The sequence below is a fragment of the Mustela nigripes genome, chromosome 4 (assembly GCF_022355385.1).
Source record: "Mustela nigripes isolate SB6536 chromosome 4, MUSNIG.SB6536, whole genome shotgun sequence".
NCBI classification, from domain to species: domain Eukaryota; kingdom Metazoa; phylum Chordata; class Mammalia; order Carnivora; family Mustelidae; genus Mustela; species Mustela nigripes.
Genome location: NC_081560.1, coordinates 184,865,953 through 184,885,696, shown reverse-complemented (window position 1 = coordinate 184,885,696; position 19,744 = coordinate 184,865,953). Strand labels below are relative to the sequence as shown.

The 19,744-nt window shown below is 63.8% G+C and overlaps 2 protein-coding genes and 1 long non-coding RNA gene across 5 annotated transcripts in view; 2 read left to right on the top strand and 1 right to left on the bottom strand.

Moving 5' to 3' along the window:
- The window catches only part of FAM53B (family with sequence similarity 53 member B), a 145,029-nt gene extending 138,695 nt beyond the window's left edge, over positions 1–6,334 (top strand). For both annotated transcript variants that reach the window (XM_059398774.1, XM_059398772.1), the window contains exon 5: positions 2,111–6,334. In XM_059398774.1, the coding sequence (XP_059254757.1) occupies positions 2,111–2,479 (369 nt within the window). In that variant the 3' untranslated portion in view covers positions 2,480–6,334. The remainder of the gene's footprint in view (positions 1–2,110) is intronic.
- A 3,906-nt stretch (positions 6,335–10,240) lies between these two features.
- Positions 10,241–19,744, bottom strand: part of LHPP (phospholysine phosphohistidine inorganic pyrophosphate phosphatase) — a 114,792-nt gene continuing 105,288 nt past the window's right edge. Inside the window, exon 7 of the mRNA XM_059398771.1 lies at positions 10,241–10,968. Within this exon, the coding sequence (XP_059254754.1) occupies positions 10,872–10,968 (97 nt within the window). The 3' untranslated portion in view covers positions 10,241–10,871. The remainder of the gene's footprint in view (positions 10,969–19,744) is intronic.
- On the top strand, positions 10,977–13,625 carry LOC132016858 (uncharacterized). Of its 2 annotated transcripts, none has more exons than XR_009404031.1 (3): positions 10,977–11,566; positions 12,082–12,462; positions 13,128–13,625. It is a non-coding gene; the product is annotated as an uncharacterized LOC132016858 (long non-coding RNA). The 2 variants fall into 2 exon arrangements; XR_009404030.1 differs by having other exon boundaries at positions 12,927–13,625.

Genomic DNA, 19,744 nt, shown 5'->3' with positions numbered 1-19,744 from the left:
GAGCAGCCAGGGAGGGTGAACGCAGACTCGGGAGCGCTTCCTGTTCAGGTTTTCGCCAGCCTTCCCACTGTTGCCACGTTGGGGCTCCCAGCAGGTGTCCGGCACGCTGGGGTGAACGGCCGTGGGTGATCCCCAGGGCCACTGCCTGTGACCCCCTTCGTAGCACATCCGGCTCACATCAGACATTATTACTCTGTAACAGGTGTCACTCGCCACTCTCTGCATGTCCTCACACAACACAGCTCCTCTAGGGCCAAGAGGCTGACTGTGCAGCCCGGCAGCAGGGCTGGGTCGGGCTCCTTGGGTACCTGGGCTCCAGACATGTCCCCCCCTTGCTTCTGCAACTCTGTGTGCAGAGCAGCTGGGGACCCGGGCTGAGGTGGAGGTTGACAACACTGTCCAGACAAGGCCATCCGCCCACTTCCTTCTGTCCTGGCTCAGGTCTAGGCAGGAGAAGAGAGTGGCTGGAAGGCAGGAGGGGCCTCCGAGACCCTCCCATCTGGAAGGCAGAAGGGGCCCCCCAGACCCTCCCATCGCGGGCGTCTGGGGCCTCCACCTGCCAAGAGTCAGATCACGTTCTAGTCTGGGAGCGTCTCCAGCTCCCCGCAGCGGTGGGGAACGGAATGTGCGCCGTGTGGACGGTGGCCTTGCTGAACCCCACGGCACCCCAGGCCAGGGGACGGGAGGGCCCCCAGTCCGCGGGGACCGTGACCTGGGCTTCCCCCAGGCCCGGCCAGGCCTCACAGCTCTCACCCGTGGCCTGGCCCTTCTCTCTTTGATCCCAGCCGGGCTCCCAGAGTCCCCCGGCGCCACCCCCCACCCCCCCACCCCCGCCCTCCCGGCTTCACCTTTCTTGGTTAGTCACAAGATTCCAAGGAAAGCAAACCCATGAGACCAGTTTGCTCCGGAGCGTTCGGGAACAATGAGCGAGCCCAAGAAAGGCACAGCCACTTCCTCCAGAGAGGGTGGCTTTTCTTTTCCGTCGGCTGATCCTGTTTCAGCCGCTCGTTTGCCATGACAGCCGGTGGTCGTCCTCCCGCCGAGCGTGTGTGAACACCGCCGAGTGTGTGTGAACACCGCCAAGCGTGTGTGAGCACCGCCGAGCGTGTGTGAACACCGCCGAGCGTGTGTGAACACCGCCGAGTGTGTGTGAGCACCGCCAAGCGTGTGTGAGCACCGCAGCCTGTGAAAGAACCGGGGCCCTTGGGACACGCCTGTGATCTCGGCGCTCCCGGTCCCCACCTCACGCCCCAGAGGCCTCTCCTCTGCCCTCTAGCCCATCTCTCCTTGGGTCCCCTTTGAGAGGAGACTGTATGGCTGCTGGTCCTTTGGGGGGTCCCCAGAGCGAGGCTGTGGGCACCCCCAGCTGTCATACCCCTCTGTCCCAAGTCGTGCTCTGGGGTGAAAGCAGGCGTTTAACCTCACCCACTTGTGCACAGGACTGGGCCTGCCCCCAGAGGTCCCCAAGCACCCTGGGGTCCTGTTGGAGCTGCACCTGCCACTCAGGGAGCCCCCAGGCTGCCTCCCTCCCCGGGCTGGCCCCACACAGGCAGTACTTGGTAGGCGGCCTCCGTTTCCCACTGGGCCCTCAAAGAGCCCTACAGAACAGGTAGGGACCATTGTTTACCTCTTAACAGGTGAGGCAGCCGGGGCCAGGGAGGCTGAGGGTCTGCTTGAGGCCCCCGGCGGGCGAGCCCAGCGACCCGGCCCGCAGAGCTGCGGCATCCGCCAGCGACGACCTGCCGTTTCCGCCAGCTCGCCCTGGGGAAGCGCAGCCTGCTCCGGGTTCAGAGCCCGGCCTTCTCGCCGCGGCTTCCCTTCGCCTGGGTGGTGTCAAGCTCGGGCCCTTTTCTTCATTTTTGGGTAACTGGATTTTGTGTGTGTTAACCCGGTGTTCACTGGCCGGGGCATATTTCCTCGCGCCCACTCGCCGACGGCCCCTCTTCTTGCCCGGGTGTTGGGGGAGGCCGGGCGCTGGTGGGCCTCCGCCGCCCAGCGGACGCTTCACCAGGTGGCCCCAGGGGCTGCGGCCGGCCGTCTGGGCCGTACAGCCCTTGCGTTTGGGATGGGCGCGGGACGCCGGCTGACCCGTGTGTCTGTCTCCCCACAGAACTGTCAGACCTTCAGCAGCCTCAGCTGCCTGAGTGCGGGGATGGAGGACTGCGGCCCGCACAGCCCCTTTGCCCTCCACGTCAGCAGCACCAGGTCCTGGACCGCCTTGCTCTCGGCCTCCGCCTCCAGCCTGGGGGGCAGGACCCCCGCCGGGACCCCGGTCCCCGAGCCTCTGCCCCCAGCCTTCGACGACCAGCCGGCCTGCGAGGAGGAGCAGTGCTGTGAGGAGTCGGGCGGCTGCGGCCTGGGCGACGGCTGTGCCCGGAGTTGGGGGCCGGCCTCGGCCTGGCGGGACCGCGGGGCGGCCGGGAACAGCCCCTGCTCCCTGGACGGCGAGTTGGACATTGAACAGATAGAGAACAACTGAGGGGCGGCGGACACTTGAGGCGGGGAGCCCCCCGCAGGCCCGGCCACGCCGCACAGCCGCCCGCCCCCGCACCTCACCGGCACAGCGGCCATGGCCACGGCCATCCAAGGGGCCGCGGGAACCCGAGAGCAGCTTCGTGGGCTGGGCCCCTTCCCCCCTGTTCCTCGCCAGCCGCCCTGCCGGGTCCCGCAGGGTCCGCTGCTCTGTGCTCTGTGGGGCTGGCGGGGGTGGGCGCGTTGCTCAGGGCCGTCTGGCGGGGTCGGGCCCTTCCCGGCCTCCTGCTCAGGTTCATTTCCGGGGGGTCGGCCCCACAGCCTCCTTCAGTCCGTTGTATTCCGTGCCTTCTCTCCCAGGTCTCCCTGCTTCAGGCTTGGGAAGGTTCGGGAGACGCTTTCCTTTGTAGTAACATCAGAACCATTTGGCCTTAATTCCAAGTGTGGGAGACCGAGGCCCTGGGGTGCCGGGGTGGGGGGGCACCATGTCGGAACTCTGGGGGCCTGGGGAACAGCTCGGGCTGCTTGTTGGAGGCGTCTGCGTTGGGTAGACGTGGGTGGGTCTGTTGGTGAAAAGACAGAACTCTCTGCCTCGCCCGTGGCGTGGAGAGCCTGACCCTGTGGCTCTCTGCCGCTCCGGGAACCGCTTGGGCAGGGCTGGCACGTGACAGCCATTCTCTGTGGCCAACCTGTCCCTGGGGGATCAGCTGGATTCAGGTGAGCCGGGAGAGGTCACCAGTAACGGGCAACTTCTTGAAAACGTCCTCGGGAGGCAGGAGCTGTGAGCAGGTCCGTGCACCCAGGCCCTGTGCACGTTTCAGGGGTGGAGGCAGCCTGTGGGCTGGACCGGGGACCCGCAAGGCTGCCTGCCGTATTCGAAGCACACTGGCGCTGGTTGGTGGGATGCTGGCCTTCATCCCAGTGCACCCCCCGCCCCCGACAAGCGCCCCTGCTGCTCAGCCCAGGGAGCAGAGCGCCTCCACGCAGCGTCCCTATGGCGGGCACAGAGTGCAGGGCGCATGCACGGTCCCCAGCTCCAGGCACCCCTGCGGATGCCCTGCTGCAGGGGAGCCCCGCCCCACCCCTCCCCAACCCCGACCCCCTGAGGTTTCGCTCTCAGGAAGCCCGGCTGGCAGACACACCACACGGGCTCTGCTCTCTTGGACTCTGGCTTGTAGCAAACTTGGCATCTTCCTCAGACAATAGCAATTTTGTCGGCTTATGAGCAAGTGGCTCCTTTCCCTACTACAGCTAAAAATAACCGGTGTATTCTCTTGAGTTTGCTGACACGTAACAAAGGCACATTCGTAGTCTCCTTGCTTTTGCTCATCTTCTGTGGACAGTGAAGGCCTCACGTGCACAGAGTGAGTACGAAGGTTCTCACTCTCTTTCCCCAAAAGAAAGACCCTGTTTGGGAAACTGTACTCACAGCTTCACGGTTTGCCTCAATGAAAAGCGTGGTGCTCAAGTTCTGATTTCTGGGGTGGTGTTTCTTAAAAATCAGCCATAAGATGCTTGTAGAGAAGATCTCAATTCAGTGAACACAATCCCAGATTGTGTTCAAAGCCTCAGGTCAGATAGCATCATGGTTGTGTGGACACAGGGAAGGTCCTGGGGCCGGAACCAGTTACCTTCAGTGGCTCCCACCAAAGGCACGTCCCCTCAGGACCCCGAAGAGCCAAAGCAGGGAGCCGGTGGCTCTGGGTGGGCCTGCCATCATGCCTCGTCCCCCCCGTAGTAGGTCATGGAGGCCACATCTTCTTAGAGCAAAGCCAGCGGGGGCTGGGGTCGTTGAGTTACAAACTGGGAGAGCACACTCTGGTGACTCCTGTCCTCAGAAACCTTGGCACCCAGTACTGGCACCCAGCCCACACCAAGAGGGGCCACTGAGGGAGTGTGGTCTCTTAAACCTCCTTCCTGTGGAAGGAGAGGCGGGGTCCCATCTCCTGGTCCACAGCACAGTGAGGGACTGAGGGGAGCCAGACGGGCCTGAGTGGTGACCCCCCCACCGGCTGCCTTTCCTCAGGGTCAGCTGGGCAGGCACCTGAGGTGGTGGGTATGTGGCACAGCGCCGTGGGGTGGGCGACCTGCCTGCATACCCCACCCACCAGCTGCTTCCCCGTTCTCAGGCCTTGTGGCAAGGAAGGCCAAGCCTTCCCACCTCTGCCCTAGCTGGTCCCGTCGACCCTCAAACCCAGTCCTGTGGCACTTTCGGGCAAAAGTTTGGGTTTGGCCCTCCAGCAGGGTTTGGCCCTCCAGCCTCCTCAGGCCCGTCTTTGCTGTCCTCACTCCTGCCAAAGCTCCTAGCGCAAGCCCACAGCAGCAGTGGGGGGAGAGTGGCCACTGTCCCTTCTGCTCCGAGAAAGAAATGCCCTCCGGTCGTCTCACGTTCCCCTTTGGCTGGAGCACCCGCCCTGTGCAGAAGGTGCCGCTCTGCCGTCCAGGCAGGCGTGTCCCGCTCGGCCCTGCTGACGCCGGGACTTCTGGTCTGGAGGCTCTTGGAGGGAGGCTCGCCCGGGAGCTCCCTCTGGCTGTGTGTGCCTGTCCCCGCGGGGCCGTGGGCGGGCTGGCACGCTCGCCAGGAGGAGCCCCGTCAGCGTCCAGGCCCTGCCTCTCCTAGGGGATGCCTGTGAGCGCCTGCCTCTGAAGGAGACCCAGGGAGTTCCGAGCTGGAAGGGAGGCCTGGACTAGCCACCTGCCTGCCCGGGGACCCTGAAGGATGAACGCAGGGTTGTAGCTCCCAGAGAGCAGGGTGGGGAGGAGAGGCTCCCTGTTGCGTGTGTCCCGACCTGCTCCAGAAGGAGCACCTGCTACGGCCATAGGACTGACAAGAGCCGCTGTCTGCCCGCAGGGCCTGGGCCGGGCCGGGGTCGGTGGCCTTAACCGTTTACCACAAACCCTCTTGCCTTACTCGCGGTGGAGGCCGGGGCTGGCGCGGGGCCCGCAGGCAGACACGATGTCCAGGCCACGGGGGCGCTTGTGCCGATCACCCATAGATTTTCATTCTCAGAAAGCCTTACTCGTCATCAAAATGTTTGATGAATTTGTACACGGAAAGAAAATTTAAATAAAGGAAAAGTCCACGTTGAAAAGAAAATCCCAATGTTCAAATGGGTCTCCTAGTGCACAGGGTGGCGCGCGAGCTCCCTGCTCCAGCGGAGGCTTCCCTGGGCGGCGGGTTCGGGCCGCTGCGGGTCTCAGGGAGCTTCCGTGGTATTTAACACAGAGCCCTGGACGCTCTGCCGTGGGCCCGGCCTGCACCTCCACATCTGCCCGTGAGGTTCAAGTCATGCGCACTCCGTGGCCAGCTGGGCCGTGGCTGCCGTGGCCCAGGCACTCCGCCCCCCACCCCGCCCCGTACAGGTAGTTACGCCGCATCTTGCCACAGCCGCGCAGCTGGTCAAACCTCTCCTGCTGGCTCCAGTCAGAGAAGACATTGCCTAATCTTTAAAGAGAAAAGATAATGCAAACCGCCCCCCAGACCACAGCAGAGATCTCGTAGGCTAGGTAGGATAGTCTGTTCTAGCATAGTCTCTTTGGCAAATAGGTTGTGTTTTCAGTGCGTGAAGGAGATGTCCCAGGAGCTGCTGGGGGGGCTGTAGCGTGCTTTCCAGAGGCTCCGCCCGTGGGGCTGCTGAACCCCCAATAGTGAGGCAGCCGAAGCGAGTGGCGTTGGGCCAGCCCGCCGGGGGCCGAGCCACATGTGTGCAGAAGGCACTGGGCCTGCACCCCCAGCCCCGCCCACGGCTGCCTGTCCTCCCACGCGGGCCACAACTGTCTTGCACTAGAGCCGCTCTAGTCTCTCAGGAATTTGCTTGTTACTCTTACTGTGTAAATAAAGCTTCCTGGTTCAGTACCCAGCCTCCGGGAGCCTGCTGCGTGGTTTGTCGGCTGTGGTGGATTGGTGGCTCCCCACTCTGTCCACGGGAGCAGTGGCTCTGGGTTGGCAGGGGCCGAGGCCGGGCCCTCCTCTCCCCTCCGAGCCTCGCGGTCAGGGTGGTGAGATGGGGCGAACAGACATCTCAGCTCTCCAGAGGCTGATGCGTGAAGGGGAGCGAGCCACTGTGTGTGGCCACAGCCGTGGGCATGAGGGAGCCCTCTGAGGCACCGTCTGATATGCCCGGTCCCCAGGGCAACGCGTGTGTGTACACGGGTGCGTGTTTGGAGGTGGAGGGGCCTGGCCTCTCTGTCCATCCGGGAGCCAGAGACCCCAGGACGGCAGAGCAGAGACACCGGCTCCATGTGATTCCGGAGTCAGGCGCGGGAGGGGAGTCTGCCTTTGCCAGCTGGGCCCGCCACAGGGCCGTGCGCCCCAGGTCGTGCTGCTGCTGCTGCGGAAGGCCCGGCCTAGCGCCCGGCAGCCTGCCACCTTCCCCCACGGGCTAGGCGAGGACGTGGTGCGGGCGGGCCGTTCCCCACGCGGGCAGCAGGGCTCAGACCTGCGCTGCTCCCGCTGGTGGGGGGGGACCGGCGCTCCCAGCCTGACCCAGGGTGGGCTCCGGGGCGCCCAGTCCGCGTGCCTGGCCCTCCAGACCGCGGACGCTTGGCTAGCCACGCTCGGGAGGTTGAGGACAGGCTTCAGAGGCTCGTTTACATTTCTGTAACCCAAGGTTTGCCCATGAAATCGAACCACAGAGTTTCTGCCTAGAACGCCCGCCGGGTCCCGAGGACGTCCTGTGGCTGTGAGGCACCAGAGCACTCTGGACTCTTCCTGTGGCTGGTTTTCCTTCCCGCAGCCGCCCCCGTACCAGGATGGTGTTAGAACGCCGAGTTCGTGCCCCAGGTGAAACACGGCTGCTGGGGCTGAAGCTTGGGGGCTGGGGGCCCAGGGACCCAGGGACTCTGCCTCCTGTTCCCTGCCCGGGTGGCCCTAGACAGACCTCCAGCCCTCCTCAGCTGAGGTCCCTGGCTGGGCCCCGGCCTCCAACTGGCCTCACTTAGGGGCATCTGCTCTCCGCTCAGCCTGCCCAGCCACGGCCACCCTGCATCTCCCCCAGTGCCAGGGGAAGGACACGACCCGAGCTCCTGTGCCTCCAGATCTGCCTGAAACCGGACTCTGCCCGGGGCCCCAGCGCCGGGCTCACGGGGTCTGTGGCCCCCGGCGCTGGGCCGTCTGGCACCTGCGTCCGATGTCAGGCCGCGAGCCGACGGAGCGGCTCCAGGTGTGCACAGGCTGAAACCCCTGCGGGGCTTACACGGGAGTCCGTGCCCCGGAGCCCGGCACCACGGCGGACTCGGCCGAGCCGCAGTGTGTTAAGAAGGCTGGGAGGGGCTGGAAGGAATCGCCCCAGACAGTCGCGGAGGGCAGAGTCTGACTTTTGGTTTCTTTTTATACCAGTATGTTCACCCTCTGAATGGGGCACCTTTGAGAGAAAGGGAGAGGCCCTCGGGATGATCACACCGACGTGGGGGGGGCACCACGAGCCCCAGGAGGCAGGCACGCGTGTCCTGCCCTGCGTCCCCATCTCTGCAGCACTTTCCACCTGAGAGGGGCAGGGTTGGCCCCCAGGAAGGCCCAGGCCTTTGGAGGGGCCTTATTCCCCCCCAGTCTAGAGGAGGAGAGAGGGGACACCGAAGCGGCCCTGGCCCCGTGGCGGGCGGGCGGGCTTGGTGCTGCCACTCAGACTTCCCGCCACGCCCCAGCCTCCGGCCAGGGCCTCCTGTCCTCCCAGGGTCGCGCCGCCTCCTTTCCATGTGGGGGAGTTTGGGAGGGGCTGCCCTGGCCCTGCCTCAGGGTTGCCTGGGCATGCCTTGGGATCTGGATCCGGCCAGCCCCAGACTTGGACGTGAGGTGAGACCTAAACTCTCTTGCTGCGTGATTAACCTGGGCGGAATTGGGTTTGCAAAGTGGTCGCGGGCCGGCAGCATAGGGTTGCTTGCACTGGAAGGTCTGGCGGGTAGGTGAAGCCCTTGTGCCCCCAAAGAGGTGACCCTGCAAGACTGTCCTCCCTCCCCACCATCCACCCCTCCCCCTCCCAGACACGGCTGGGCTCGTGGCCCCCAGAGCCTGGGATGTCCTGCTGGGCAGCGTGGCCAGACTCAGGCCCCTGCCTCACGCCAGGGCTCTGCAGGGAGGGCTCCCGGAGCCAGCCTGGCCTGTTCCCTGGGCTCAGAGGGCCGTTTCTTAGTGGCAGGTCTGGTGCCTCTCCTGACCGCAGACAGGTACTTAGGCCACTGGCGGCCCTGAACTCCAGCCCCACCCACAGGAGCGGCTTCGTGACATGTGTCTGTGGCTTGAGACCTGCACCCGCCTGCCGGGAAGGAGGCTCTGCGGCAGGTGGACCGTGGGTGGCTGGAAGGACCCCGGGGCGAGGGATGCCCTTCTCCCTTCTGGGCCGCAGGACAAGGGTCGTCATCCACAGCAGGGGACAGGGCATGCCGGTGTGGCCTGCCCCCTGATAGGGCTCCGACCGTGTCTGTTCAGGAAGGAACCCCCCCTTTCACAGTTAAGGCAGCTGAGGCTTGTGGATGGTGTCCCCCGTGCTAGGGCTGAGTGGACCTCGGTCCTGAAGAACATTTCGTCTCCAGACGGAGGATACCAGTGTGCAGGCTCACCAAGAAAGTCACGGTCACCGGCCACCCCCATGGAAGGACTGTAGGAAGAACTAGAAAGGACAAGACTTGGGGTCAGACCTTGGTCTGAGTCTCAGCTCTGCCCTCCCCAGTCCGTGGGCTGGTCCTCTGTCCACACCACCATTTCCTTCTCTGTAAAATGGAGAGAGTGTGGATGTCCCCTTCACTGAAGCTGGGGTGGCACGTTTCCCGGCCAGACACAGCAGACGTCTGCCCCCCCACCCCACCCGAGCTGTCCCTCAGACACCCTCCCCGTCCCCCTCCTGGGCAGCAGCCGGTCCATGGACCAAGAACAGCAGCGTCCTGCCTCCAGAGGGGACACTGCCCTGGCCACAAGCCCCAGCCAGGACAGCAGGCAAGGGCACCCCATGAAAGAAAACCAAGACAAACTGGCCGGAACGTGGCAAGTCCGTCTCCTTGACGCTGCCCTCTAAGCCCTGGTGCGCTTTGCCCACCGCGGGCCCGCCGGTCCCCCAACAAGCTAGAATTAGCGGACTCGTCCAGGAGCAGGCGATTTGCATACTTCCCAGCTAATGGGCCCCACGCCCCTCCTCCCTCACCACCATGGACACCAGCCCCGCCGGTGGCCTCCCTTCTTGATGAAAAGACTTGGCCACTGGTTCCTCTTAATCCTGATTTAATGGTGGCCAGCCCGCCTGGGGACAGCACAGCCCCCTGCGGGCCTTAGGCTCCCTTGCCAGGGCGACTCAGAGCTTGGGGTCCAGCCTTTCATCTCGTGCTCCGCAGAGTGGAAACCCCGTTACGGACCCAGGACCTCTTTCACACGCAGTCGTTGCCCAAGACTCATCAGGGACTTCTGGATTGATTTGAGGAGAAACAGCCATCAAGTGATCTGTTCAGCTGACTGATTCTGAAACCTGAAACCCGGCTCTGAGTGAATTCTGGAAGCCTGTGGCTCACCACCCCCCTCCGCAGGACGGCCCGTGAGAGCTGGCCAACATGCGCCCTGCTCTGCTTGTCCCCCGTGGGGCCGCCTGCTGTCCCTTCTGGGCCTCCGTCCTCCTGAAGGGGACGGGGTGGCACGGGTGTCTGGGGCCCTGGGCCTCTGGCTGCTCGAGCTCAAGCATGTGGCAGCACCAGGCCAGGGCCAGGCACCCCCCACCACCCCTCCTCGGGCCCTCTGGGTGTCAAACTGAGTCAGAGACCCAGTCGGGTCAGGACAGTTGATTTATTTAACCAGTAGCTGCCCCGGCAGACGCTGGGCAAGACACATTCACGTCTACCGAGTTAGGGCCCTGGACCACCCTCTGGGCCCACAGCCTTGACCCACAAGGTTAGTTCTTGATTATAGGACGGCAGTCTTCAGGGTCCCCGGGGAGCTGCCCCAGCCTTGGGCTCCAAGGTGCCTCTTGGGGTAGGAGAGGGAAGGGGTGCCAAGGGGCCACTGGGACTCAGGGTGGGGGCAGGGAGGCCGGCGGGGGGCGCTGGGCCGTCCCAGGGAGGCTGCTTCAGCCGCAGGCTGCATGGACGGTGCAGGAAGCCCCCGCCTTCTCCAGGCCCCTCCGTCAAATGCACAGAACGTGTGACAGAGGGCCGGGGAGTCAAGGTCCCTCAGGCCAGTCAGCTGGGACACTCCTACGACTGGGTGCGGCTAGAGAGCGCTCCCAGAGACAAGGGTTCTCCTCGTCTGGAGACACCCAGACGGGTCTGTCCCACTGTCTGACTTCACCGGGTTGGGGGTGGCTGGGGCAGCAGGCCATCCCCGGAGGAACAGCTCCACGGGAGGCTGGGGGAAGCAAGCCTGGCCTGCACCCTGGGGCCCAGGGGAGGGGTGGCGCCAGGCGGGGGTCGCCCTACGAGGCTCGTCACTTGTCCGCGTGCTGCAGAAGCAGGTCCACGGCCTCGGCCAGGTTGTCCACGTATCCATCAGCCTTCATGTCCGGATGCCGCTCATCACTGGGCCTGGAGAGCAGAGCCGCAGGTTAGACCATCCGTGACCCCTTCGGAGCCTCTTTCTCCCTGCGTCTAGCACGGGCCCTCAGGAGGCCTCCAGGTCCTTCTGTACCGGGTTACCGATGCCCCTCCTCCCACTCCCTGTCTCAGCCACCCATCAGGGTGTACACAACCCCTCCTGTTCTCTCCACGGGTCACCTCTCCGAACCCCTTCTAGCCGAAGCCTGCTCAGAGTGGCCGCTGGCTCTGCTCCATCCCCACCACCAGCAGAAATGTCTGACTCCTAACAGCAGGGCCGTGATTTTGACCCTGCTCTGAGTGCCTCCCCGTCCAAACCCTAGGGGTGCACTTGCCAACCAGTCCCTGTCCTCTGAGGTCACTCCCACACCACAGAGGGGGGTGCTCCTGGCAAAGCAGCTCTCTGGCTGGGTGGGATTTGGCGGGGTAGAACTGTCCAAAGCCCCAGATACGTCCTGAGATCTGCCTGGAGGATAAGCACAAGAGAAGAGAGACCACGCCATGGATGCAAATGCCTATGGGCCCAGGTGGCACCCCAGGACGCCAATGTGGGGGCTCCTGGAGGAGAGGCTGTGGACGGAGTCCTGAGGTAGAGCAGGGGTCCCAGTGGGCATGTGGGTGGGGAACTGTAAGAGGGCTGGAGCCCTGGCCACAGGAGCGACCTGGGGTGGGCTCCTAGGGACATCCCAAAAGTCTCTAACACTTGGGGGAAGGGCTGGGACCTCGTCCCTTGGGCTGCGTGCAGCCTGGTGCTGTGAGCTAAGACTCAAGTCCTGGTGACCTGACGACCCTCCTGCACTGCTCATGAGCTGGAGTTTGTGGGGCGGGGTACCCCCGTGCAACTTCATACCACTGAGGACCTGCTACTCAGATCACCCCATGGCCTGACCCCAGCTCCCTGAGAAAGCAGGAAATCATGGCTTCCCAGCAGCCAGGCCACCACCTCGGAAGCCCCCACCCTGGTTTGGAAGGAAGTGGTTGACACTGGCTCTGATAACATCCTAAAAGCCAAGTTGTCCCTTTTGAAGGGTTTGTTTTTCACAAAGCTCTTTACCCTACAGTGGCTGTCCTTTCAGGGCAAGGGAACCACCTTTTGTTTTAAAGAGTCAGCCTGGTGGCCTGGAGGCCACCTCCCCAGGGGCAGCCGTGGGAGTGGAGAGGGCAGTGCACACAACCCTGATGACTGAGGCCCCAAACCAGGAGCCCTGGAGACAACACAGGTGCTGAGCGCAAGGGGACCCTCACCGCCACCACTGGGTCTGCAACTGGAGCAAGAACAACCCTCACATCTGTGCAGGGTTCTACGGGCTCGTTTCACTCTTGCCATCACAGACACAGCTGGCGATGGCGGGAACTTAAGATACATCATCCCCAGCAGCGCTGAAATACATACTTGTCGCTGTCAAAAGGTTGTATGTGGCGTGGCCTTTAGTTCACCAAATTGTGTGCCGGCACCTGCTTCGGACCCATCCATTTCACTCCCAGGTACGCACATGACAAAAATGCGTCGATATGTTCACCAAAACACGTGTACTAGAACATTCCACGCAGCTTTATGGTAAGAGCACAAAGGAGGAAACTGCACAAGTGTCCGTCAGCAGGGGCCAGAGAAACACGGTGGCAAGCGCAGGCGGTTGAATGCGGCGATGGTCCTACTCCCAGGAAATGACCCTCTGCGCTGCTGCATGGGGGTCCCACCAACCTTATGACAGGCCGCAGGAGCCAGGCTCAAGGAACCCCAGCTAGAGGACCCATTTACGCCAAGTTCAGGAGCGACACAACCAGTCCCTATGGTGCAGGGGCCAGAAGACGGTTACTTTTCGGGGGAACAGGATTGGGGGTGCTGGCAATGTTCTAGATCTTCACCTGGGTGGCAGTTACGGGGTGGGGCACACAGGGGAAAACGCATCACGCTGTTTGTTTTTAGAGTGCTCTCTATGCATCTGCAGATACAGGCATGTGACGAAGTCACACATGATTGACAAGCACAAGGTATCTATGTGCTGTCACCTTGGCCAGTCTCTGTGGCCCCCCAGGCCAAATCCTCCCTGCAACCGGCTTTGTACAACCCTCAAGCTGCTGGAAAAAGAATAAGCAACGTTTGGCTCACAAAGCCTTGGCCAGCTACACCCCGCGCCTCTACCACACAGCCTTGCAGACCTCTGGTTCCGGCCCCTGCCACCCACCGGCCTCTCCATTTTCGTCCACCCGGACGGCGCTCACGCCTGCCGACTGCCCAGGGCTTCTGCGGGCAGCCCCTCCTGCAGGACGTCCTTCGTCCCTGGAAAGCCTGCGCTCCCCACTCGGGCCCTCCTGGTGGGCAGGAGCCTCCCGTGGGGCGCTGCTGGCCCTGCCTGGCTCGGGAGTGTGCGGCTGCCCCACCCCCCGTAGGGCCGCCCCGCCCCCATCACTCGGCCCCGCCCCGGATGGGGGGGGGTGATTCTCCTCAGGGCAGCTCTGACCGCAGGGCTCAGCAAGGTGGGCGGGAGGGGCCCTCTAAGAGAGACAGAGACGGAGTACCCGAACAGGCAGTAAACCTAATCCAGGAGAACCGTCTGCCTCAGTTTCTCCACCTGTGCCTTGAGGCTAAGCGTGGTTCTCTACTCATCACGTGACCTGACACCTCAGTGCCTTGGTGTCCCTGACTCTCAACAAAGGTAGTAAGAGGACGCATGCGCAGGCTCTGGCAAGGGGCAGGTGCGGGGGTGGGGGGGGGGCAGTTCCTTTCTCTCAATCACTGAGAACCTGGATGCCGCAGGGGAGCGCAGGGGAGCGCGCTATGTGCCGGGATGGCAGGGAGAGGGAGTGGCGGCCTGGCCTTGGGCCCTGCCTTGGCACACAGGCTGGTGGGAGGACAGACCTCAGTATATGGGATCCAGGGAAGTCAAAGAAGGGGCCTGTGTGTGAAACCACGGGCACTGGATGGTAGGGTGGGCAGGCTGGGACCAGGACCCCAGGGGACGGCCCGATGGCCCCGAGTCCCAGCAGTCCCTGCACCTGAGACCACAGCTCCAGGTGCCCGCAGGGAGGGGCCGGTGGGAGGACAGGCACCTGCCCAGGCATCACTGCTCCCCGGCTGCCAGCCCCCTGGTCTCCCCTCTTGCTCGGCCTGTGCACGGGGGCTTGAGTCTTGCGCCATCCTGGAGGTGCTCTTCGGGGCTCCCTCGGCTATCCCTGGGCCAGGAGCGGCTCCAAAGCCCCACTTGCCAGCGAGGTGGGAGCGCCCCGCCCTTTGCCTAGGAGGGGGCTGTTGAGCCAGGGGGGACAGCCAGGCAGGCTTCAGGTCACGCCTGGGCAGGTGTGGAGCCCCCCGGCCCCTGCTCCGGGGCCCACCCCCAGCTCCCACGGCATTCCCAGCTTTCGCCCCAAACAGGTCAGCATGATGGCTCAAAGGAACCAAACTTCTCCTAGCAAACCCCACCGGGCTCATCGTCCAAGTCCCCGGGTGGCTGGCCCGGGGCTCCCCTCCTCAGACCCCTGCCCCGGGCCCCTGGGCCAGGCACCGTTCAGTGCCGGGAGCTCAGCCCCGGGAGGGAGCAAGAGATCTGCCTGTGAAGGAAGCCGCTCTGCACCGAGCTGCTCGCAAGCCTCACTCGGCGCTCGGCACCTAGCGAACGGCGGACCCAGCTAATTACGTTTAATTACATATCATTTAAATTCAAGAATCCATTAAAAGAAAGGACTGCATTAGCAGCAGGCCGGTGTTTGCCAACACACAGAGGAAATCACGGATTTTTATGTCTTAATTACGGGATGCTGCCATGAGCTATGGCTCGGGAGCCGGGGTACCAGGAGGGGATGGTCCGGGGCCCAGCCCGAAGCCCCGAAGCAGCCACACTCAGTCCAATGGCAGACCAGCGGGCAGTGCCCCTGTCCATGCCGGCTGGTGACCCAAGCCCTGCAGGGCCTCAGAGACACGGCACCACGGAGGCCAAATCATGAGACCCAGCAAGGATGTGCCCGTGGCAGTGGGAACAGAGCAGAGAGCGTGATGGAGAAAGGGACCGAGAGACCCCTGGGCCTTGAGCAGGACGTGGAGGGACAGACGGGGCAAGAGCACCGCCAGGCAGGGACGGCAGCAGGGGGCTGCGCGAGAGACGGACAGAGGGACCCAGACAGATGCACACACACAAAGCGAGAGAGAGGAGGGAGAAGAAACTGAGTCAGAGACAGACAGAGACAGAGGGAGGAAAGAGCAAAACAAAGGTGTGTGTGGGGGGGATGGACAGCAACTCGGGAGAGGGCGACAGAGAGGGATGGAGGGAAAGAGGCCAGAGAGATGGGCAGACGGGGCAGGGGAAGCGCGAGCTGCACAGAGAGATGGGCAGGGCAGACGGGGCAGGGGAAGCGCGAGCTGCACAAAGCTGGGGCAGGGTCAGGAAGGCAGACACACACCAGAGTCTCCCGGGCCAGAGTGGGCAGCCTCGGTGCCCTGCTCTAGGACACATGTGTCCTGGTCACCCACTTGTCCCTCTGTGACTTTGGGAGGCCCCCTTTCCCTGTACCTCATGGGGTCTGTAGGAGTCGCAGCACTGCCCCTCCCCAGGGCCCACTGGTCTGCCCAGCGTGAGTGTCTCTTTACCTCCTGACCCTCAGCTTGCTCATCTGTATGGTGGGCGCACGGCCGACTCTCAAGGCTGCTCTGAGAACGGAGCATGGCTACAACAGAACCACCTGACGCCCACCCCTCATCCTGCCCTCTGCCCTCCAGGCTCAGGAAGAGAGCTCTGAGGGCATTTAGAGGGAGCTGTGGGGCCAGGGAAGCTTCCAGAAAAAGGGACATGAAGTCCGGACGCCCACCCCCCCAACATCACCCTCACCACCCTCCAGAGGTTGGCGTGAAAACACGGGTCCCTGTGGACGTCCCCCGAACTAGGCAGGAGCACCAGGCCTCCGATCTTGGCCTGAAGATGGAGGCGGAGGCAGACGCCCCGGGGGCTGCCCTGCAGAGGGCCAACGCATCCCTCTCTGCTCTCCTGGGCTCCGGGGGTGGCGTTCGGGTGTCTCTGGCTGCGCCCAGATCCGGTGGGCGGGTCAGAGCAGCTTCCCAGACACCCATCTGCTCCCGCCTCTGTGTGGGTCAATGCTGGCGGTGACCCCGCTGGCCATGCCACTGGCTCGTGGGCAGAGGAGACAGTCCATCCCCACAGGGCCTCCATCCCCGGGGCCAGCCGGCATCCAGGGCCCGCCGCTCTTCAGGCCTTCCCCGCCCTCCCACACCTCTGTCTGCACCATGTCCAGGGGCGCGCTTCAAACCTCCGACTGCAAACTCCTATTCATCCTTCAAGACCTCACTCACTCGTTCCCACCTCCAGCTCGACCCCACGGGGCCCACTACTCTTTTCTGAGCATGTGGCACGTCCTCCAACACTCCCCGCCCCCGCAAGCCCCCAAGCCATTCTGGCAGGTGCTCTGCTGACCTGGGCTGCCCAGAGGGAGGAGCCCGGATTCCTGCCGGTGCCGGCCTCCCCCGCAGGCCGAGCCCAGAGCAGGCACCCAGGAAGTGTCCGCCATCAAGTGAATGAACAAAGGCCCCCACTCGGGCAGGGCGCCGCCTGTCATTAGCTAGTCCTCCCCCTCGTGCCTCGTGAGCAGAGGGAAGAAGGAAAGACAGAGGCCGAGAACAAGGCCAGTGTGTGCGCCGGCCAGAGCGGCCTCACAGTGATGCTCTTTGTACCAGTTGAGGAGAAATGGCGGCCAGACCCCCCACCTCCATGCCCGCCCGCTTCCCCGGGGCTGCCCGAGGGGCCAGCATCTCTTCCCTGGCTCTAGCGACCGTGGGGACATGGGCAGCCTCCCCTCGGGGAACGCTGGAGGGTCAGCGCCACCGTGGCAGGCCCGCCTCCCCACCCTGGTCGGCCCCGGGGCACGACAGAGGCTCCCCAGCCTGGAGGCCACTGCTCACGTGAGGAGGGGCATATGTCCCTGTCCCCGATTGTTCTGGAAGAGCCAGGCACTCGGGGCAGGCCAGCCAAGTGAATTCAGGGAACTGGGCACTGGCCTCCAAGAGTGATGCCAAGCAGGCTGTGCTGACAACCGTCAGAGGAAAGGACAGAGGGTGTCGGCTCACGGGGCCAGAGGTGACACGCCTGGGCCAAGGGCAATCTTTCCATCTGAGCCCCAGCAGTCCAAGACCCAGGACCAGAGAGCTTGGCCTCCTGCAAATGCTTCCCACCGCCCCCCGGCTGGCCCAGGATGGCGCCTGGCAAAACGGCAGCTGGCTGGGAACCCGAGGGGCCACAGTGTCCCCCTGACCTGGGCTGGCTGCTGGCAGGTGCCACAGGATCAGTGACCTGGCAGTGGGGTGACCCGGAGGAAAGTCAGCCACAGATCTCAGATGGGTGCTTCTACCCCACGGTCCCCGGGGCCAGCCCAGGACCTGGGCTCCAGAGGTGGGGTGGATGGGCCTTAGGACCCCTCTGGGAAAACGCTGGGACTTGTGCTAAGACTTCACGAGGGGCTCTGACCTGGTCCTTGCTGACAAGGAGATCACCATGGACACAAGAGCCAGGGCCGCGACAGTCAGGGGCTACAGCCTTAGGTCTCTGTCCTCACCCAGCTTGTCCTGGGACAAGACAGCCTGAAGTCCCCGGGCCCTGCCCTGTCGAGCCAGCTCACACGGACAGGGGTTTCCTAACTTCCTTGAAAATCACGTGGGGGAAACACACTGAGAGAAAAACCCAGGCCTGAGAGAGGACTTGCCCCAGGCCCTTCTGAGGCCCACGACAACCGGGCCAGGAAAGGAAATGGCGACACCTCTCTGCTGGCTGGGACCTCTGTGGGGGGAGGTGGCCGCACCCCCTGGCTCCCATCCCCAGTGGGCACCTGGGCCTCCCCTCGTCTGCTCGTAATGGGGAGGGCTGGGGGAGGGGCAACAGGTAACCCTCCCTCGCGGTGGCCCCCGTGATGAGCACAGACGTGTGCCCGGGGGTGACACGCAGGTCTGAGCCCCTTCAGGCTGTCTTCCTCCCACCCACAGCCTGGTGCCCTGGGACCAGGCCCCGCAGGAAACTGACAGTGGAGCCAGGGGCCTGACACCAATGGGGGATGGGGCAGGGGACCGCAGGCTGGCCGCCTCCCCCACCCCCACCTCTGCTTGTCAAGGTAGGGCTGGGTCCCTACTCATGCCCACCCACTGGGAGACATACCCTTCCTGCATAGGCACTGTAGACTGTGGTGGGCTGGGAGTGCCCCCCAGAGAGGAGGGAGGTCACACCAGGTCAGGCCCTGTGGTCTCCCGGGGGTCCAACTCTCGTCCTGATATGGAAGCGAGCTGGGCCAAGGGTGGGCTGGGCTAACTCAACACCCCTCTTGTTCGGGCCGGGGGCAGCCCAGGGCCCAGAACTCCAGACTGCGTGACCCAACCTGCAGCTGGGAAGGGCCAGGAGTCTCTCCACGCTGAAGGAGGCACCTGCTGGGCCAATCTCAGGGGTTCTGAGCCCTGGAGGGTAAACTGAGGCAGGGTAAGGCACTTGCCACAGACCAGAGCTCCCACAGGCCGGCAGGCAGGCCCCGGAACGCTAAGCAAAGCTAGGGCCCCCGGCTGGGGCGATGGGTGAGCTGCAGATGTCACTCCCCAAGGATGAGGGCACAAACGTGCGCCAACCCCGCCTCTGTTGTAGGTGACTTTGAGGACAGTCTCCCATGTCCCCAGCACAAGGATGTGGGCACCATGACTCAGCGTTCTAGAGATGACAACGTGGGTATATGAGCCAACGACACGCACCCAGCGCCACAAGCAGGAAAGGCAGAGCTGGGCCTCCCACCTCATGTGTCTGGCTTTCTGGAAAACCTGGGCTCATTTTTGAGATTCTTCCCTTACCACGCAGGACATATCCCGCATCTGGGGGTTACTGATGTACCGTTGACCTCCGGCCAGACTGCGAGGCGTCTGGGTCAGCTCCCGGTCAGCGGTGGGCCCTGGGAGGCATCCGCCGGCTCCAGCAACCGCAGGGGGGACAGCACAGGGGGACAGATGACGAGGAAATGAAAGAAAAGGCGTAACTCACGCTGTGTGCGGCCTCCCCCACGGCTGAGCACGCTTGCCCCGCAGAGCTGAGAAGCCACTGTAACACCTTCTCCTCTGGGCCTCGCGGTCACCAGGAGGGGGGTTGGGGGGGTGTCACCAGTGGGGGTCCAAGCCCCGCTGAGGGAGGGGAGGTCACTGTGGACCCTGACACCCCGCCTCAGGGCCACTCGTCCACACGGAGGAACTGGGCCTCTTTACGGTCTGTCTCGGCTGGTGGCACCTTGCCGAACAGAACCCAACCCTGGCACCAGCTGTTTCCTGGGCGGCTGTCACCGCCCGGCACCAGGAGGCACGGGGGTGGGGGTGAGAGGTGCCCTCACACGGACCAGAGAGGTCCCCAGAACCCCCGGGTGTGGCTGGAGACCCCACACCTGCCTTTGCTCAGTTCCCATCCACAGTGAGGCCAGAGTCACACACCGGTGGCCTTCGGACATGTCAGGCTGGGCCCAGAGTGTTTGTCAGAAACAGAAGCTGGAAGTCGGGCTTCTTTCGAACATCGGGAGGAACCAGTAACAACGCCCCAGCATTCCACAGGCAGAAACGAGCTGATGCAGCCCTTGAATGGGGGGAGCAGCTTGGAGCCTATCGTGCTCCCCACTCTCCAGCATCTCCCAGCTCTCAGGCCAGGCCTTGTTCACTCTGCTGCATTTCCTGCCTGCCTGCATGGGTATCTGAATTTGCCGCCCTACCCTAGAGCATTGGCTATCTGGGACTCATTTCCCAAAGAAAAAGTAACCT